We start from the raw sequence: 21218 nt of genomic DNA on the forward strand, positions 1-21218 counted from the left end.
GTGTGATTAAGGTCAGTTTGAGAGAGAGAGAGAGAGAGAGAGAGAGAGAGAGAGAGAGAGAGAGAAACTAGGTCAGAAGAGTCGAAGAATGCAGGTAAGAAAATGAAAACAGAATGAACATGAGAATAAAGAAAAAGAAGAAAAGACAGAGATGCAAGAAAAAGAACACGATAAAGAACTGAATAAAGAAAACAGGGTATATAATAAAGACAAATAAATGCAATAAATCGGATTACTACTCTCAGCTCCTATGACTCACACTACGCTAAATAAAATCGTCTGGCTTTAGCTGCAAGAGAACAGTAGTGTTTTCCCAATCATGAGAGGAGCTGAGGTTTAAGGGCTTCATCACTCTCTCTCTCTCTCTCTCTCTCTCTCTCTCTCAGCAGGGGATCAGATCAATCCCTGTCTAGTCTTATGAATCAACTTCCTCTTATCATTATTACGGCAGCACTCTCTCTCTCTCTCTCTCTCTCTCTCTCTCTCTCTCTCTCTCTCTCTCCATTATCTTGTCAGGGATTCTCTCTCTCTCTCTCTCTCTCTCTCTCTCTCTCTCTCTCTCTCTCTCTCTCTCTCTCTCTCTCTCTCTCTCTCTCATGGATCACTTTCATTTTCTCATACCCCTTGTGATTACCTATTTCTTCTTCTCTACTTACCTCCTCCTCCTCCTCCTCCTCCTCCACCTCCCTCTCTTTCTCTACTCCTCCTCCTCCAACTCCCTCTCTTTCTCTCCTCCTCCCCCTTCTCTCTCCCTCCAGATTAAATATTCCCTAATTATCCAACGATTTTCCCTCACCCTTCAATTATTCACTTACCCTTTATTTTGATTATCCATTGATTCTCTCTCTCTCTCTCTCTCTCTCTCTCTCTCTCTCTCTCTCTCTCTCTCTCTCTCTCTCTCTCTCTCTCTCCCTCAGTTATCCAGAGTTATTCAACCCCCTCTCGCAAGGCACATTAACCCTGATTACAAGAGACTCTATATTGATCACGGTGTTCTTGGGTCCACCGGGCTGCATAGTTAACCAGGACACACACATATATACGTACATGCATACATACACACACATATACATACATACGGACACGCTACATACATACATACATACATTTATACCTGCTTAGAATTCACAGATGTAAATATATGCATTTCTATATACGCTCATGTAAAAAAATACGTACACATTTTCACATCGACAAACACACACACACACACACACACACACACACACACACACACAAATCCTACATCCCGTAAGACCATTTTCACCTCCCTTAGTACTTCCAGGACCACACACACACACACACACACACACACACACACACACACACACACACACACACACACACACACACACACATCCCGGAAGATCATTTTCACCTCCTCTAGTACTTCCAGGACCAAAAATGTCAGTCAAGTTCCAGGAAACCTAATTTTTACGTTACCTCAAAACTAGCTCCCAGAATCACGTTATGGTGTTATTTCTTCAGTTCAGCCTCCTTTCTCACATTCCCAAGAGCCGTAGGATTAGCAAACCAAAATGAACACTAAATAATCATGTTTGCAGGTCAGTGTAAACATTCTATTCACGGTTAATTATTGAGTTAGATTAAGATAATGATGATGATGATGATGACGGTGATGATGATGATGTTGACTAAGACGCATTGCAAAATCAATTAGTTTTTTATATCATCATCATTATCACTGTCATTATTATCATCATCATCACCACCATCACCACCACCACCTAAAGACCTACTGATGCCTACACTTTTGTCTTTAATTCCAACAGTTTCATCTCAGTAATATAAATAATAATAATAATAATAATAATAATAATAATAACAGCAACAACAACAACAACAACAATAATAATAATAATAATAATAATAATAATAGATAATAATAATAATAATAATGAAAACAATAATGATAATAATAATAATAATAAATCACCCAAGCAACCCACTAAAAATTGCATTATCCTGACGCAATTCCAAGAACGCGCTCTGATGTAATATTCACGCCCACTGGTATGCCCTTCAGAAGTTCTAGACACGATGGCACATTCTAGGAACACATGTGGAGGACTCTCTCTCTCTCTATCTTTCTCTCGATTATATGGATGGATGACAAAGCACGTCGTAACTCTATAAAATAAAAGACCCACATGCCCAATCACTGAGCATAAAAACCACATCAAAAATAACACAAAAAAACGAGTCTAATGGGAACTACTTATTTGAGGAATCCGCTAACACCTTTTCCTAACTGATTTATTTGGTTTATTACACAATTCCTTCCAGCATCGCCACACTCTGCATTAATAACGTACAGAAGCACATTATCCACCTATATCCAAACTCTAAATCGCGTATGAAGAGGTGTTAGGGTGCTTCTTTAACCGACAAGGACACGAACCTTGGACAATAAGAATGTGGACAATTTTCAGCAACTTCGAATTTAATAATTTTTTGTGTGTTTGTCCAGCCATATCCAAATAATAAATAAATCGCTCAGGAAGAGGTGTTAGGGACCTTAACCGATTAGAATACGAACCTAGAACAATAACAAAAGGGGGCAAATATCGGTAACTTCCAACTCTACGCCATTTTTCTTTCTCCTTCTGTTCGTCTTCCCCTTCCAAGAAACCACACACAGAGCTACGCCAGGTAGCTATAATGGGATACTGAACCAATTTAACTTCACTACACATCAAAGTCCGGGCGTCTCTGGGAATGCTAATGGCGAAGGAAAAATGTAAAGAAAAAAATGTTAAATTACGCTTTCTATCCGGGTACTGTGTGAAGAACGAAAAGGCGGTGTTTCACAATACGAAATATGTATACCGGTACATGTATTGGTTAGTGTAGGGAAAGATAGATAAAGATAGACAGACAGATAAATAAATACTGATATATCTTAATTACAGATAGGCGAATAGATAAATAAAGAAATAAAAAGACAGACTACATACAAACAGGCGGATAGATAAATTGAAAAAAAAAATAAAATAAAAAGCATCCGCCTTTCAGACCGGAACACATTCTGACATCATAATTAATTTCAGGAACAGATATTTAAAATGTTCCGGATCTCTTTGAGTACCGATAAAAGCCTATTATTACACAGGGAAAATTATTAAAAAAATATATATATACATCATGCAATCCTTTACACACACACACACACACACACACACACACACACACACACACACACACACATGGGCAGGGAATGTCGCCGTGGTGATCAATAGCCACATTCCAGACTCGCCCTGGTTACGTTGTGTTCCTGGCTGCTGGATGTGGATAGCCTACCCTACTAGCTCTGGATAGGCCACTGGGTCTAAAATTGCTAGTAGATTTGCATAGGCTAGTAGGTTTGAATAGATTACTAAGTTTAGATAGCTAACAGCTCTAAACAGACTCATAAGTTTACACAATCCTACTAAGTTTGGATAGTTTACTACCAAGTTTAGATAAGCAGCTAGGTCTTGGATAGTCTAATATACTAGCTTTGGATGGGCTACTAGGTCTGAATAGGCTGTCGTACTAGTTTTGGATAGACAACAAGATTGGGATGGGCTGGTTGGCTTGGACAAACTAGAAGATTTAGATCAGCTGTAAGATTTGGATTGACTAGTTGGTCCGGACACTTTTTCTTTTTTACTATTTTCTAGCAAAGTATTTGGTGCTAAAAATACTACTAGGATAGGTTACCGTGTCAGGATGATTTATCAGTCTATCTATCCATCTATCTATTCTCTGACCCCACACAAAAAAATCTCCAGGCGTCTCTGTCCATGATAAGTAATGATCCCTCCTGCCACCACACGCCACCACCATCCTTCCTGACATACTCTCACACCCTAAACTCTCTACCTTGTTCTCGGTGTCCTCCTCCTCATCTTCCTCCTGCTTCTCTTGCTCCTCCTCCTTCTCCTTCCTCAAACTATCTTTCCTTACATATTCTGCACCATTTTCTTAAGTTCCCTCTCCTCCTCACACCTCTACTTTCTACATGTCTCCCATCTTAACCCTCCATCTTATTCACGGCCTTCCTCTTCTCCTCCTTACCATCTCCCTCTCATAAGGCTTCTGTATAGGCAATAAAATTAGGATAATGAGCCTTTATATTACGTTACTTTATTGGGCTACATAATAAAGCGATTTTCTTTGAGCACACTGTAAGGGTAGCCTATTGTATTAAGTTACTCAATTCACCACTGTGTTAGGCCAGTTTTCTACGCTACTCTGTATGATAGAGAAAAATACACTAAGAGCTAAGGTATGTGAAAAACTTACAAACACATACCATAATGAAAATGTGCATATGTGTTTATCTTATTTTTTTTTTCCGTATGCTGATATTGTATTTATCGTAAATTTCCAACAGTTTCAGGCCGACTTGGACCCACTTCCTAGTAAGGCCAAAAAAGATGACATTATCTATGGTATTTGTGCCAACTGTTAATTTCTCTTTCTGAATAGGTAAGTGTGAGACTGAGAGAGAGAGAGAGAGAGAGAGAGAGGGAGAGAGAGAGAGAGCACTGAAAAGTGTATTATCGATCACTTTGGGTCCGTCTTGCCGATACTGACCTTCCGAAATATCAGTGCCATCTCTCTCTCTCTCTCTCTCTCTCTCTCTCTCTCTCTCTCTTTATTATCGATCTCTTTGTGTCTGGCCAATACTGAACTATCGAAATATCACTACCCTTCCCCAAGTACAACTAGCACTTCCCCCCCCCCTCTCTCTCTCTCTCTCTCTCTCTCTCTCGTAGATGATCCATTACAAGTGGAAATATTGGTTGGGTGTGAGAGACACAGGTTAGATCTTGAAGTCTTATTTTCTTTAACGTTTTGAGCTACACAGAACCTCTAAAGAATTCAAGCTCTTTCTCTCTCTCTCTCTCTCTCTCTCTCCCACCCAACTGAGCATAATTATTCACACACAGGGAATTATAACACACGGTCATAACGGCGCCGCGATAAGAGTGAATCCCAATTATCAGATCATAATCGGTGTCTTCCTTTCTTCACCACCACGCATTTTACAGCCAAACTAAATGGTCACCAGCGCCTTTACTCCCCCAGGGCTCTAGGTTCCTTCCAGCCCAGCCTTCGTGCCACTCCCTGCACCTCCCTGCCCTAAGTAATGGCCACGATTTTATGTTTTTGTGGCGGACGAAAAGTAAAATGATACCCGTGTGTCACGCGAGGCAGGCCGGGGACGACCTGGTGTTTGTTTACCTCGGTGTCTGCAGTTCTGTCTGTTGTAATGTCACCCACTTGGTTTGGTGCCAGGTGGTGCCCACTTGGTTTGGTGCCAGGTGGTGGCGACCTTCATCCACTCACCTGATGTACTGCTGCCTACTTTTTCCTTCAACTTTATCACTTTTTTCATTCCTGTGTCTGCCCTCCCCTCTTTCTTCTTCTCTGGACCTTCCTGTCATTTTTTATTACTCTTCCATCTACTTCAGGTGACACTACACTGAGTGACAAGCATTAAGGTTTCCAGTACCCAGGAAACCATATACAACGCTAGTTGGTAGCCATTTATTCAAATAACGGGGTGATGTGGAGTCTGCAAATGCGGCGACCATCCGGGAACCAAACCTCCAAACTATTCCCTACGACTTGGTGTGACGAGGCGCAATCTACCGCAAGGAAACATCAGTTCACTGCACGGGACGGCCCTGCAGGTGCGATGGCTTGCCTGCGGCTGATGGGTCTGCTCGGCCAGTCAAGCCAGCATTACACAACAACAACAACAACAGTCCACTTTGCTTAGTGACCAAGTATTGGGTTCGATTCCTGGACCAACCTCGACATCTTTTACGATGGTCTCCTTTACCCCGATTTGTTCATCACCTTGAGGCCAGAAATGAAAATAAGGACCTGAACTACACATCGACGGTTGCGTGTTTTTCTAGGTGAATGTTTGGGCACTTCTATGTCGGTTTCGCCTGGTTAAGGACTTCGGAGGTGGCAGTGGTGGAATCGATAGCAGACCCTTGTACATCAGATCCCGGGTTCGATTTCAGGGAGGACTACGTGATTTGGGGGCAGCGTCATTTTACCCCTTATTTTCATTTAGTCGTTTTTTTATTTATATGTTTATATATTTTAACGATACAAGTACCCCCGCCTATTTCATCATTTTCATCATCATCATGGTCTTAATTATCACAGACTATTTTCATTTCGTTGATCCCTTTACCAATGTAACCTTGATGAGTAGGGATGTGTTGTGATAATTACATCCTCCCCCGTACTCCCTTATCGCAAGTACTTATCAATAATTACTACAGCAGGGAACACTATCATCATCGCCTTCACAGTCAATTTCATCTCAACAATAATCCTCTATCATCGGCAAGGACAGAATTAAGTCCAAACGATCTATAATTACAACTATCCTTTAAAACAATACCCCCTCCCCCTCCATCCCCCACTTCCCTACCCACTCAATCCCACTCACCATCCTAAAATAATACCCCCCCTCCATCCTCCACATCCCTACCCACTCCACCCCACACACCATCCTTTAAAACAGTATCCCCCGGCCTCCACCCATCCTCCACATTCCTACCCACCTCATCCCACACACCATCCTAAAACAATACCCCCCCCCTCCATCCTTCACATCCCTACCCACTCACCCCACACACCATCCTAAAACAATACCCCCACCTCCATCCTCCACATTCCTACCCACCTCACCCCACACACCATCCTAAAACAATACCCCCACCTCCATCCTCCATATCTTACACACTCCACCCCACACACCATCCTAAAACAATACCCCCACCTCCATCCTCCACATCCCTACCCACCCCACCCCACACACCATCCTAAAACAATACCCCCACCTCCATCCTCCATATCTTACACACTCCACCCCACACACCATCCTAAAACAATACCCCCACCACCATCCTCCATATCTTACACACTCCACCCCACACACCATCCTAAAACAATACCCCCACCACCATCCTCCACATCCCTACCCACCCCACCCCACACACCATCCTAAAACAATACCCCCCCTCCATCCTCCACATTCCTACCCACTCCACCCCACACACACACCCTCCTCCATCCCCCACATCCCTACACACCCACCCCACTCCCAAGTTCCTAATCATTCTCATTATACGTCACAGCAGGCGACTTTAACCACTGTTCCGGATTTAACCAGCAGTCAGGTCAATTACACTCTTAAGTAGAGAGAGAGAGAGAGAGAGAGAGAGAGAGAGAGGTCGCATAAATAGGGAGAGTCTTATAACTACAGACTGGAGTATATATTTTTTCTAAGTCCAAATCATCCCCTTGAACACGACCCGCAACAGTCTAAATTCCATCTAGGTCCCCATGTGATCGATGCCAGACTATTTACAACTGTCGTCCCGTAAAACACAGGTTTAGCGAATTAACCTGGCGAAATTAATGTAGAAAAATGGGACCCGTAGCTTTGACTCCGGTCCGATGAGTTTCTTTTTTTATTTTTTTTATTTTTTTTATGCTTCTAGACGATTTTATTCAACTTCGGGAAATATGTCTTTGTGTTCTTGGCTAGATATATAATCCTATCCAATTCGTATTTCTTAAGATAGTCTGGAAAACAAATAATTATACTGTACCGCCTTCACTGCGATTAAATACTTAGTAGTAGTAGTAGTAGTAGTATATATTTTTTTCGGTTTAGCAGAGGAGAGTTAATAAAGGCTATATATAAATTTCTGAAAGCCCCTCGTAAGCTGAATGAAATGGTCAGGAGAATGCAAGAATATATATAAAAAAAAAAAATACGGCTGAAGAGGTTACTCAAATCTTCATATAAACCCTACAGTTCGAAAAATCTCTCATAAACGAGTACCATGAACCCTCTATTGATCGAGCTGAGAGTGAGTCATAGGAGTCAGGAAGCGTTAATACTGATACTACTAACCCTTCTATGCTCAGAACAACTCGTAATACTCTCCCTCAGCTATCTCCAGACGATTTTATTCAGCTGAGGGTGAGTCACAGGAGACAGAAAGCGTTAATACTGATAAAATTAACCCTTCAATGCTCAGGACCACTCGCACTACTCTCCTTCAGCTATCTCCAGACGATTTTATCCAGCTGAGTCATAGAAACCGTAGACTATTAACACCAGTCCTCCCATAAAAAAAGGGGGCTTGCGCATGACTCAAAGATAATTAACGTTGAGAAATGAGCGCCTTGGCTTTAACTACAGTAGAGGAAGTATGTCACAGGAGACGTTGTGTGACCTGGAATGAAGGTAAGGGGGAGGGAGAGGGCGGGTTGTGTTCACGGGGTTAGGGACGCTTGACCAATAGGTCGTACATTTTAACTTGGCCTAGATTTTTCGTCCTTTTGTAGGTTATTTCAAGTACCTCAATGACAATTACAATACTACGGTTCTATATCATTTTCACAGCACTTCTTCGTGACTAGCAACATATTTTAGGGTCTCTTGTTACAACGCAGCATTTAAGGAGAGAAGGCAATTTTAGGTCAACTTGGAGTAAAATGAGTGGAGTGGATGTATAAAAAAAAGTGACGCTATGTGACCTGGAATTAACCTGAGGGGGAGGGAAAGGGTGGGTTGTGTTCACGACTTAAGGGACGCCTGACCTGATTATGAGCAGGAAGTACAGTACCGGGAGGTGGAGAAGGGAGGGGACGAGGGTGGGTAGGAAGCGTTTTGTTTGCAGGACCAAGACATTTTTAATCCCTATATTTCCATGCTTAGCTAATTCTGCGTCTTCCATCACTTAAAACTTCTAAAAAATATCGTGATGCTATAGTCGGTTTATTTTCATTTGAGGGAACTGGGGGCCTCTCACAAATCGCATATTAAATTGTGGTGGCATGAAATCTGATAAGCATTAGTTATGATATAGCAGTCTCCTTGGTTACTAGTCAAATCCACTCTCCAATCTGACAACATCTGGCCATAAACTGGGCTAAAAAGGGTTAAGGATACTTCTCAGATGAAAATGAACCAGCTATACAAAGAGACGTTTCAACAGTAAGAGGTGGGATAGGGTGGTGTGGGGGTCGATTGAAGGAAGAGTTGGGTTCCACATGTAAGAACAGTCACTACAAGTCTACCTGAGGCCCAGTGTAGGATTGGATGGTCTTCCCAGAGGATGAATGGCAGCCGTAATTAACCCTGTCCTATGCTGGTGAAGTATTGGTAGGGAAAGTGTGTGTGTGTGTGTGTGTGTGTGTGTGTGTGTGTGTGTGTGTGTGTGTGTGTGTGTGTGTGTGTGTGTGTGTGTGTGTGTGTGTGTGTGTGTGTGTGTGTGTGGTGTAAGGTTTGGTTAAGTGAGATACTACACCAAAAATAGAGTAAATCCTAGAACTCTCATACTGCAAATCTCACACTACCTATTACCTCAGAAACTGTAAAGGACACACTTCAAGTACAACTCCTCTGAACTGTCTGCATGCATTCCTCCACCTCTACGACTGGCGCGTAGCACCCGTCTAGCAGCAAACTCTCATCCCTTTTCTGTCCAACTCTCTAATGCAAGAGTTAACCGTTGCTCCCAGTCCTTCATTTATGCAACAGGTCAACTCTGGAACTGTCCCTCTGTCTGTATTTCCTGCTTCCTACGATCTCCAGTCTTTCAAACGCTGTGTGTCCAGGCATCTCGAAATGATCGGATCTTGAATTTGGCTCTCTCTTGTATTTTGTTTTTCTCTTGGAAGGAACAGTTTTGCAGGCTCGTTGCCTTTGGTTCCTTCTTCCTCACATAAAAAAAAAAAAAAAAAAGCAGAAGATCCATGTTAAAATTATGTCTCAAATAACTCACACTAATATTTGACAAACCATTAAAATTATTCATGGCTAAAGGTGGTCACGCTTAAACACTAAAAAAGGGGGAAGTGGGATGTGAAGTTACGTGGAAGTGGAATGTGAAGTGAAGTGACGTGAGGGAAGAGGTGGGGTTGAGTACAAAGAACAGAATCATGCTTCCATAACCTCATAGTTAGCATGACTCAAACTACTTAAATTCGTGGCAGAAAAGAGTCACATGATAAAATAGAGTCACGCTTCAGCTCTAAATGACCAGGAATTAGTATGCAGGGTGGAGTCAAGTTAGGAAGCAGTGTGGCAGGCTACCCAAGGCTACTGAACTTCGCCTGGTCAATACTTAAATCCTGCTGAACCTTTCTTTAATTCTGCTTCAGTTTCATCTCTAACCAATTTTGATTTTATTTTATCTTCGACCAATTTTGATCTAGTTTTATATCATTTAACGTAACAGAGGTGACGTAAGAAGTAGCGTGGTGAGGGTGGGTACGCTGTGTTGAACCCCTCCAACAGTGTATTAATCCCTCCAGCAGTGTGTTAAGAAGTCTGTTAAGAGTGGATACGCTGTGTTAAACCCCTCCAGCAGTGTGTTAAACAGTGTGGTACGAGCGGATACACTGTTTCACCCCTTCAGCACAAGAAAGTACTTTGTATTGTATTCTAGATAATGTAAGACAATTTTCTTCACCTTCAGACAAGCCAAGGGCACAACAGACACAAGAAGACGATTTTACAGATCTGACACTAAAATATTTACTCGGCCAAAAATTCTCCTCAACACAAATCCTCTCCAGCAACACTAGTAATATGGCAATAATGGGTGAATATTTTTACGGTACGCTCTCCTAAAGGCAACTTGTACATACGACACTCTAAATATTACTCACAATAATATTCCTAAAATCACTGATCTATTAATATTGGCTGTGTGTATGAAGGACCAGACGGTAATACTCAGGACTTCCATGAATGTAGGTGTTGGAATTAGGTTAGAATATTCTAGGTGAGGTAGCACTTTAGATATTCATCGCAGTGGAGTCTTATGAGGGATAATAGTACTAACTGGGCCCATATTTTCACTGCATCACATTATTATAACGACCAAAACAAATTAACGCCACACATTCCACCTCGTAACCCATTTTCTCCTCTCTCTCTCTCTCTCTCTCTCTCTCTCTCTCTCTCTCTCTCTCTCATTACAGCAGATAATCCCCAACTATACGATCCGCCAAGACAAAGAGTTTATAATTAGCTGTGTTTGGCTTCATTCCTGCTTGCCTCTCTCCCTCTCGATAAACAGACAGATAGATAGATAGATAGATAGATAGACAGACAGACAGACAGATAGAGAGACAGATAGAAAGGTATGTAGATAGACAGATAGATAGACACTGTCAGACAGATCGACAGATAGATATGTAGACAGATATACAAACAGAGAGACAATGAGAAAGATATATATATATATATATAGCTACAGATATTAGCATATTCAATCAAATTTATTCACCACAGGAAAACCCATCGCTGAAAAATTTATATATAAAAAGAGTTACGCGTTATTAATATGTGAAAAAAAAAAAAAAATCTCCGTAGCACCTCTTCCATGGCAACTTATTATACATTTTACACACAACCCTTCATTTGTGTGTGATATATGCCGTATAAATATCGACACAGATCACAACAATGAAGTAAACGAGGCAACTATGATACAATTTGCAGAATAAATCGCTAAGGCATAAGTGTTACGAAGGCTCCTATCTATGACGCCTTGGACTGAAGAAAACAAGGCCAACAAACCTCACGTAGCCCTACATTCCAAGATGGCGTCGTGTTAGTCCTGTTGCCATGGTTACCACAGGACTCCACCGCCTCTTGTGTATACTGACCTACCGACCCAATAAGCCTGTATTATGGTGGCACAGCAGGCCTCCTGACACCTCTTCCTTGGCGATTTATTTTCCCCAGCACCTCTTCCTTAATGATTTTTTCCCTAGCATCTCTTCCTTGGTGATTTTTTCCCTAGCACCTCTTCCTTAGCGATTTTTTTCTCTAGCACCTCTTCCTTAGCGATTTTTTTCCCTTTCGCCTCTTCCTTAGTGATTCATATTCCCTAGCACCTCTTCCTTAGCGATTTATTTTCCCTAGCACCTCTTCCTTAGCGATTTATTTTCCCCAGCACCTCTTCCTTAGTGATTTTTTCCTTAGCACCTCTTCCTTGGTAGTTCATTTTCCCTGGCACCTCTTCCTTAGCGATTTATTTTCCCTAGCACCTCTTCTTTAGCGATTTATTTTCCCTAGCACCCCTTCCTTAGCGATTTATTTTCCCTAGCACCTCTTCCTTGGCGATTTATTTTCCCTATCACATCTAAATATTCCCTAGTATATTTATAAACTCCCGAACACCCTTTCCTGGGCGATTTATTTTGCTTATTACACCTTACTGTCCTCTTCTGTTACATAAATCCTTCTTATATCCCCATACTCTGCAAAACCAACGTACACGAGGATATTGGCCAGCCATATCCAAAAATAAATCGGTAAGGAAGAGGTGTTAGGGAGCTTCCTTACCTGACGAGATAGGGGGATTATACGGGAAGGAGACAAGACGAAGATGGTAATAAAGATGATAAAGATAAGAGAGAAGGATAAGACATAGAAAACACCGATGGTAAAATTGGAGATAGTGATGGAAGAGATGCGTAACATAGACGGAAGACAGACGGTAAAGCAATATATAATGGTGGTAGAGACGGGTAGCACAGAAACATGACAGACAGTGAAAGAGAATAGTTGTAGATAGCGTTTTATAGTGGACATATACAATGCAAAGACGGTGAGAGAGGCAGATGATGTGGAGAGTAGGATGGTGTAGGGAGGAAGGATGGATAGAAGGAACAGACTGTGAAAGAGGTGTAGGTGGGTAAGGATGGACAGAAGGAATGACTGTGAAAGATATTATAGTGGTGGTACAGAGTAGAATGGTGTTTGGGACAGATGGTGAGAAAGACAGACGCAGTGGAGAGTGGGATGGTGTAGGGGGGAAGGATGGATAGAAGGAAAAGACTGGGAAAGATATTATAGTAGTGGTTGATTGTGGAATGGTATGTGAGACAGATGGTGAGACAGAAGACAGATGTAGCAGAAAGCGGAATGGATGCTGTAGACTGAGGTATGACGGTGGAGGGTAGGAGAGACACAAGGCAAGACGGTGAGACAGGATATAGTAGTGGCAGTAGACAGTGGTACGGTATAGCCTACAGAAGCCACCAAAGATTAATTACCGTACTTTAGATTTCGGTGTTCGTGTTAGTCTGCTTCTCGAACGTGAAAATCAAGGCGTCTGGTACAGTATGCGGGTCCAGGGCATATCGTGACCTGGCCTAGCACATAAACACGCCAGGTACATAACACACATAACACCGGTGCGTCCCAATAATGCTTACATGTCATAAAAACACCACCTTGTAACCCGTAGGCCTTTATTCTCGTCGCTCCCCTTGTACCTCGTCCTTAGCGATTTATTTTTGGATAGGCCTGGTGAATATTCTGTGGTACGTTATGCTTTCAAAGTATGGGAGATGTTAGGGAAGGAGGGGGGGGCGGTGCACTTCCATCGCGGTTAATAATTTTCCATTTCTTCAGAGGGGTATCGGGAACAACAATAATGGCTGTAGGTATTAAGGAAATTTATTTCTCATTTTGCTGGTTAACCTGTAAAAGTGATATATTAACATCATCATTATCATCTTCACAATTATCGTCATCATCATCATCATCATCATCATCATCATCGCCATTACCGACGTTATAATCGTCACCATCATCTTATCTCAATCCTAATTCCCTCCTACTTCGTCATCATCATCATCATCATCATCAGTAAAATTCCCACCTCATTCTGTGTGACTGAGGAATACGAAAAAACTAATCGACTGTCCTCTAAACAGAAATTTGATTACAAACTGTATTTTCTTGGTTAATTTTATGTCTATCCAAACTTTCAGAGGAGGAGGAGGCCAAACAATCACCTAAAAACCTACAAAACACTGGGTTAGACTCGAATATTTGTTTGCAGTTTCATGTATTGAGATGTGAACCTTGACAAGCACCACGAACGAAGATAAGGTTTTGAAGTGGCCGTAAATCCTACTCGTAAATCCTATCCTAATCACCCTTGTTATGTTATCATGTCTTGTTATTACCAGTGAGAAGGGAATACTGTAAATACTGCTGTTGTACCAGTAGAAAGCACTCAGAAATATACTAGAGCTAAATCAAAGTAGAAGAGGTGAAATATGAGGCGAACTTTTGTATCTATGGGCAGAGAAACATACCAACCCTCTCTCGACTTAGGAAATTTTGCCAGTAGAGGAAAGTGGCAAGAAGAGGTGAAATATTAGGCGAACTTTTGTATCTATGGGCAGAGGAAAGCAGAAAAAGTGAAATATTAAGTGAACTATTTTAACATACCAACCCTCTCTCAACTTAGAAAAATTAGCCAGCAGACGACAGAGACACGAAGAGGTGAAATATTATGCCTCTCTCAGTTTACCAATATCGGCCAACACAGGAAAGTGACAAGAAGCAGAGGTGAAAATGTTGGGCGAACTTTTGTATCAACGGGCAGAGAAACATACCAAGCTTCTCTCAACTTGGGGAAAATTAGCCAGCAGAGGAAACTGACAAGTACAAGAGGTGAAATATCAGGCGAAATTCTGCCCCTTACTATACAACAAAACTCCTTCTTTTACACTTACCTGGTGAATGGGAAGGTGCCTGGTAATCATAAGGTCACTGGATCGATTCCCGGACCCACACACGCACTACTCAGCTGATTACTTGTGCCGGACCTGGGGAGAAGAGGAATGAGTTTGTTGATGGATAGTGTTGAGGGTGAAAGTAGGTTGAGTGCTGACTGATGATGATGATGATGGTATATAAGACCAGGGAAATAAAAAAAAGAACAATGAAAACAACCCTTACAAAAAAAAAAAAAAAAAAAAAAACACCATAGACTATAATTATTTACGCCCAGTTGCCGATATGAATTCCGTAACACCTCTTCCTTGGCGATTTATATTCCACGTTAACCAATATCCTCTTGTTTGTTACTGATCCAAACTGGAGTGATACTGAAACACAGATAACATACAAAGAGACTGAGGTATAATGAACAGACTAAATCGCTTGGAAATGAGTGTTGCGACGCTTCCTATGACCTAGAATACGGTTCAGTGTGGCATTTGACCGTCCTTGGCGCTGACGGTCAAGAAGGACGGGGAAGATTACCGTAATGGTGACCGATCACACGTAACTCTCCCTGGGCATGCACACACTCACTCACCTCTCTCTCTCTCTCTCTACCACATATACAACCACACACATCACTACAACCACCTCACCCCACCGTCTAAAGCAGCAGCAAAAATTAATAACAAAAAGACAGCCAAATTTACAAGAACAAAGATCGTAAAATCTCACAAATATCCTCAAGGCCAGCTGATACGAAAGATATAATGTTGTTCTTAAAATGCAGATTGTGGCGATAATATTACTTAAGATTTGGGGTCACAAGGGAAATTCATATCGTCAAGGTCTCGAAGATAACAAGTGTGGTTTATGAAGCTCGAGAGAACAGTGTATGAGGGTGGTTGGGTGTATCTTGTTAACGATTTCTCAGTGGCGTTGTAAAAATTAGGAAAATGTGTTACCGTTGAGTGGTGGTGATGAAGATGAGACGGTGGTGGTGGTGGTGGTGGTCGTGGTGGTGGTGGTGGTGATAACTATGGTGATAATAATGATGATGATACTTTTGCATATATTTCCTTTAATATTTTTTCTCTGACATTCTTAAACTTAAAAGAGAAACAGATGAAACTGATTTAGACTACTGTACATATTTTTCACTAATTTGTTTTTAGCATTATGATGGTCTGGACAATATTATAAAACTGCTTCGTGCACATTATTTTTCGTTATTTATCAGTTTAACGTTATAAAAAAATGAAGAGTTTACAATGTTGATTTAAACACTATTTTCTACTAGTTTCTGTTTTGCGTTACGAATGTCAAGAGGATATTAAATTGGTTTCTACTTCATACATGTTTCGCTGATCATTTCCACTTATCAGTCTCTCTTATCAATCTCTCAAGGGACTTACATGCATGCACCATCAACACTAACTGGGTTTCCGTCTCACTAAGCTGATAAGAACTAAAGGATGATAGTTTTTTCTTCTTATCTAAAATCACTTCTGGTTATGCCTCTAAATGCGTGTGCCAATAACTGAATGGAAAACAAACCACTTGTATTGAAGGGGTAGGAAGTAGTAGTAGTAGCAGTAGTAGTAGGAGTAGTAATAACAGTAGTAGTAGTAGTAGTAGTAATAGTAATAGTAGTAATGGTAATGGTGGTAGTAGTAAATGTAGCAGTAGCCCCAGGTTCAACTGAAATGTGAACCCCGTGGACTGCAGGCTGAAAATGCTCCTCTCCGGCAACCCACCATCCTAGTTTGGTGGGACAGGGAGAGAGTTGAGGGACGTCTGTATAACCGGGCAGCACACCCGTCCTGTCATATCAGTGCCACCACATGAAGGCGTCCCTCTCCATTACCAAAATAATTGATGAGGGAAGACGAGGGTAAATTATCTAAAGACTACGAGTAAAAAAAAAAATGAATCTCTGTATCTTTTTTAAAACAAGGAAGAAGGAACCAAAGGGAAGAAGTCCGCAATAACTGTTCCCTTCAAGTAAATAAATAAATAAATAAATAAATAAGAGCCGTGTGATATTTAACCCCTCCAGTTCGAAAACTCTCACGGAAGTTGAATAAAATCATCTAGAGGCAGGGAGAATGAATCAAAACCGAGATGATGTTAAGGACTTGGGTGGTCGCGTGTCGTGTGTGTGTGTGCTGAGGGACAGGGTGACTCACGTGGCTCATCCCTCAACATTATTGCGTCCCAAAAGCCTCTCTCTCTCTCTCTCTCTCTCTCTCTCTCTCTCTCTCTCTCTCTCTCTCTCTCTCTCTCTCTCTCTCTCTCCTACCTCCATCTTCTTCCCCACCTACCATCACCTACAGGCTCAAAATATTTCCTTCTCCTCCTCTCTCACATGACGTTCTTGGCAACCTCTTGATCTCTCTATCTTCTTCCTCCTCCTCCTACTCCTCTCCTATTCCTCCACACATTTCCCTCTTTCTCCTTCTCTTCCCTCTTCCTCCTTCTTCTCTTCCATCCTTTTCCTCCTCTTTCTTCTCCCTCCTTCTCCTCTTCCTTCCTCCTCCTCCACCTCTTACTTTCTCAACCCTCTCCCCCCACCTCCCACCTCCAGCATACCTCTAAATATTGCAAGCAGCAGAAATGTCATCCTACCTCAACACCTTCCAGCTTCCTCCTCATCCTTCTGCACTGATCTTACAAATCGTCTCGCTGGATATGGAGATTTTGCAACATGCCTTATTATCATTATTATTATTACTATTATTATTATTATTATTATTATTATTATTATTATTATTATCATGGAATTACAACTGCACTGCTCTCGTCTTTCATTTTCAGTTTTTTATTCATCCATCACGGAATCTAAAAAAACATATATTCTGAAAAAAAAATTACTATCCTAATTCTGTTCGCTATGCATTAGAGATATAGGTCTTTTACGTAATCTGATAAATTTTTTGCGCTACTTCTGTCTCTGGAATGGAGTTTTTTGTACATCTTTCACGTAATCGGCAAAATTTTCTGTGAACTCTTTTTCATGAAGACCAAAGACAAAGACGAATATTATCTTTATATTTTCATCTGTTTTTGGTTTTATTTTTTGGAGACAATTTTCGCAAAGACGAGTTATATTATATTTTTAAAGTATATTTTTAAATACCTTATGCTAATCTTCTTTCGTCATCACATAAATTCCGTCTGTCCTCCGTGATTTTCAGCTCAGTCGTTCTCATCCCCATAAATTCCTCTCTTTTTATAACGGTATTTGATGGCATTTCTTCCCCAAGCTTAGACTGGTAAATAAACTGCAAGGCTTCATTCCCCCTCATCGCCAGTGCATAGCCACGTAATCCTATGATGGTTCGCTGATAATACCTTCTGCAGTGTTATCTCTCACGGAATCCTATGTCGCCTCTGTGATGGTCAAAAATGCAGGGGTAAGGCAGTGGTGGGGGGGCTAAATAAGTGATTTGCTGGCCGAAAGAATGCGAATTTAATCCCACGTTGTTTCCTGTCAGTTCATTTTATCAGATCCATCCATACAGTTACCTATTTATCTGTGTCTCTCTACCTATCTATCTTTCTACCTGTCTATCTATCTACCCCTTCATAGATTTGACAGTCCATTCCCTAAGGTCTATCAGTTCTTCCCAGTATTTCCCCAATTATCTCATCTTCCCCTCTCTCCTTCCGGCTCCCCTTATTCCTTCTCCTTCTCCTCTTCATTTCTTCCCTTTATTCTTCTCCTTCTCATTCCTTCCCCGCATTCTCCTTCTTTCTCCTCATTCCTTCCTTCCTTCCATCCTCCTCCTCCTCCTTCTCCTCCTCACTCCTTCCCTTCACTCTCCTCTTTCTTCAACCTTCACTTCCACTGTCTGTAACTATGGTACGTTCCATTCCTGTCCTAACTTAAACCTAACCAACCCTAACTTAACCCCCGAAAAGAACCTAACCTAACCAATATATCTCAACACTGACCAAACCAAACATGCCTAACCAAATCTAACCTAACCTAATCAAACCAAATCTACCTTAACCCAGCCTAGCCTAACCTAACTTAACCTAACCAAATCTAACTTAGCCCATTCTATCCTAACCTAACCTAACTTAACCTCGCTCTCTTTTTCACCGACAGACGAGATCAGAACCGGCACATACCGAAATCTCTTCTCGCCGAACTGTCTTCATACCGGGAAGGAAGATGCTGCTAATAACTACGCTAGGGGGCACTACACTGTTGGTAAGTTATTATTATTATTATTATTATTATTATTATCATCACTATTATTTTTTTTTTTTTATCAATGTTTTTCATTTCATACGAGTTCCTTACTGCTACCATTATTTTCCTATTTGCTTTCATTTACATTACTACCTACCTATCTATCTATCTACCTGTCAACTGCATCTGCCTATCTATCAATCTATGTTAATCAGTCATTCAATCTACCTACCTACCTACCTCTGAACCCATCAAGCTACTTGTTAAGCATGTATCAAATCAATGTATGTACAGTACCATGAATCCATCCATCCATCTACCTACCTAACTACCTACCTATCTATCTATCTATCTATCTATCTACACAGGCAAGGAACAGCTGGAGGTAGTGCTGGACACCATACGGAAGCAACAGGAGCAGTGTTCCGGGCTACAGGGGTTCCTTGTGTTCCATTCCTTTGGTGGGGGGACTGGCTCTGGCTTCGGGTCCCTGCTTATGGAACACCTGTCAATAGAGTATGGGAAGAAATCTAAACTCTGCTTCTCTATCTATCCTGCGCCTAAGGTATGGAGTTTATCTATCTGTCTGTATGTCAGTCTATCTATCTATTTATTTATCTATCTACCAATCTATCTATCTGTCTATCTGCCAATCTTTACGCTCATCTGCTTATAGGTCTAGCTTTCTTGTGAATAAGGAAGTTAAATTATCTCTATACAATATGCGTCTAAGATTCTCTCTCTCTCTCTCTCTCTGGGAAAATTAATCCGAGATCATCCCTCACGCACTCTTTCTTCCTCCTCCCTCTCACCTTCCCCTTCCTCTTCCTCTTTCACGTCCTCTTCTTCCTATATGTGTTGTGTCGAGTAAAAAGAGTAACAGGATTTCTTACTTAATTCTTTAGTACAATAAAATGCTATAACTTTCTTCAATACATTTTTTTCCCCAGTACATCCAAAAGATTTACGGTATTCATTTTATCTGACAGGCCAAAACAGCTCCTCAAAAAGAAAACGGCACGAGGAAAATACAGGGTAGACGCATATAATTTTGCCTAAAACTTAATGTCCTCAGTAACCACTTCAAAAGGTATCTGTGGTTAAACTCATACTCATTTACTTACTACCATTCACACTGCCTAAACGACTTCATTCTCTCCCATTTCAGCTTCAGCAACATTAACACGACAGTTTTCTCACCCATTAACCCATCCATAAACCGATAGTCCCTCGTGCAGGTATTTAGAGCTCAAGTCCACATTTACTCACCCTTCCCCTTCCCTCTTCTCACTCACCTGTCCAACGATTAACCCACCTTGTCAGTCGTGCAGGTATTTAAGCTCATTTATTCATTTACACACCTCTACATTCCCTCTTCTCACCCAATAATCCACCTCGTCATTCATACAGGTAGAGCTCATTTACTCACCTCTACATTCCCTTCTTCTCACCCATTTACCCACCTTGTCATTCGTGCATGTATTCAGCGCTCATTTACTCATTTACTCACCTCTACCTTACTCTCTTCTAACCCATTACTCCACCTTGCCATTCGTGCAGGTATTTAGAGCTCATTTACTCACCTCTACCTCTCCCTACAGGTGTCAACGGCAGTAGTGGAGCCTTATAACTCGATCCTGTTCACCCACACTACCCTGGAGCACTGTGATGTGGAGTTTATGGTGGATAATGAGGCTATATATGATCTGTGCCATCATGGGCTTGGCATCTCCAGACCTACCTATACCAACCTGAACCGCATGATTGGCCAGGTGGTGTCCAGGTGAGAGATAGATAGACAGATAGATAGGTAGATAGATAGATAGATAGATAGATAGACAGACAGATAGATAGATACAGATATACACAGATAGATAGATAAACAGATTGAAAAAAAGATAGATAGACAGTTAGACATAGATAGATACAGATGAATAGAGACCAACCTGAACTGTATGACTGGATGATTGGCCAGGTGGTGTCCATGTGAGAGAGAGAGAGAGAGAGAGAGAGAGAGAGAAATTTGGGAAGATACATGATGGCTAGATAGATAGACGGTTGCCTGGATAAATAAGTGGATAGACAGACAGACAGATCGATAGACAGATAGATAGATAAATATACACACAGATGGATGGATGGATACATGTGTATGAAAGATGAACAGACAAAGACGGACTGAAGAACGGATGAGCTGACAGATACACGGATGAGTGGATGGCTGGATGACTGGACAGATGAATGAATGGATGGATGGATGGAAGCTTAGACAGGTGCACACGCCTATCCACACCTCTCCTCACCTATCCTCTATCCCGCAGCATCACAGCGTCCCTGAGGTTCGATGGAGCCCTTAACGTGGATCTGACAGAGTTCCAGACTAACCTCGTACCCTATCCTCGCATCCACTTCCCCTTGGTACGT

At 41.5% G+C, this 21218-nt stretch overlaps 1 protein-coding gene across 2 annotated transcripts in view; it reads left to right on the forward strand.

Annotated features, from left to right (window-relative positions):
- The window catches only part of LOC145391058 (tubulin alpha-1 chain-like), a 38051-nt gene that overhangs the window by 10671 nt on the left and 6162 nt on the right, over positions 1–21218 (forward strand). For both annotated transcript variants that reach the window (XR_013895763.1, XM_080265788.1), the window contains exons 3-6: positions 18708–18812; positions 19163–19359; positions 20396–20577; positions 21116–21212. Coding sequence is in view for 1 of the 2 variants with exons in the window: in XM_080265788.1 (XP_080121914.1) it covers positions 18708–18812; positions 19163–19359; positions 20396–20577; positions 21116–21212 (581 nt within the window). In the remaining variant the exon portion in view is untranslated. The remainder of the gene's footprint in view (positions 1–18707; positions 18813–19162; positions 19360–20395; positions 20578–21115; positions 21213–21218) is intronic.

Source organism: Coenobita brevimanus, chromosome 16, assembly GCF_032717465.1.
Source record: "Coenobita brevimanus isolate Jiangsu-jjx chromosome 16, ASM3271746v2, whole genome shotgun sequence".
Classification (NCBI taxonomy): domain Eukaryota; kingdom Metazoa; phylum Arthropoda; class Malacostraca; order Decapoda; family Coenobitidae; genus Coenobita; species Coenobita brevimanus.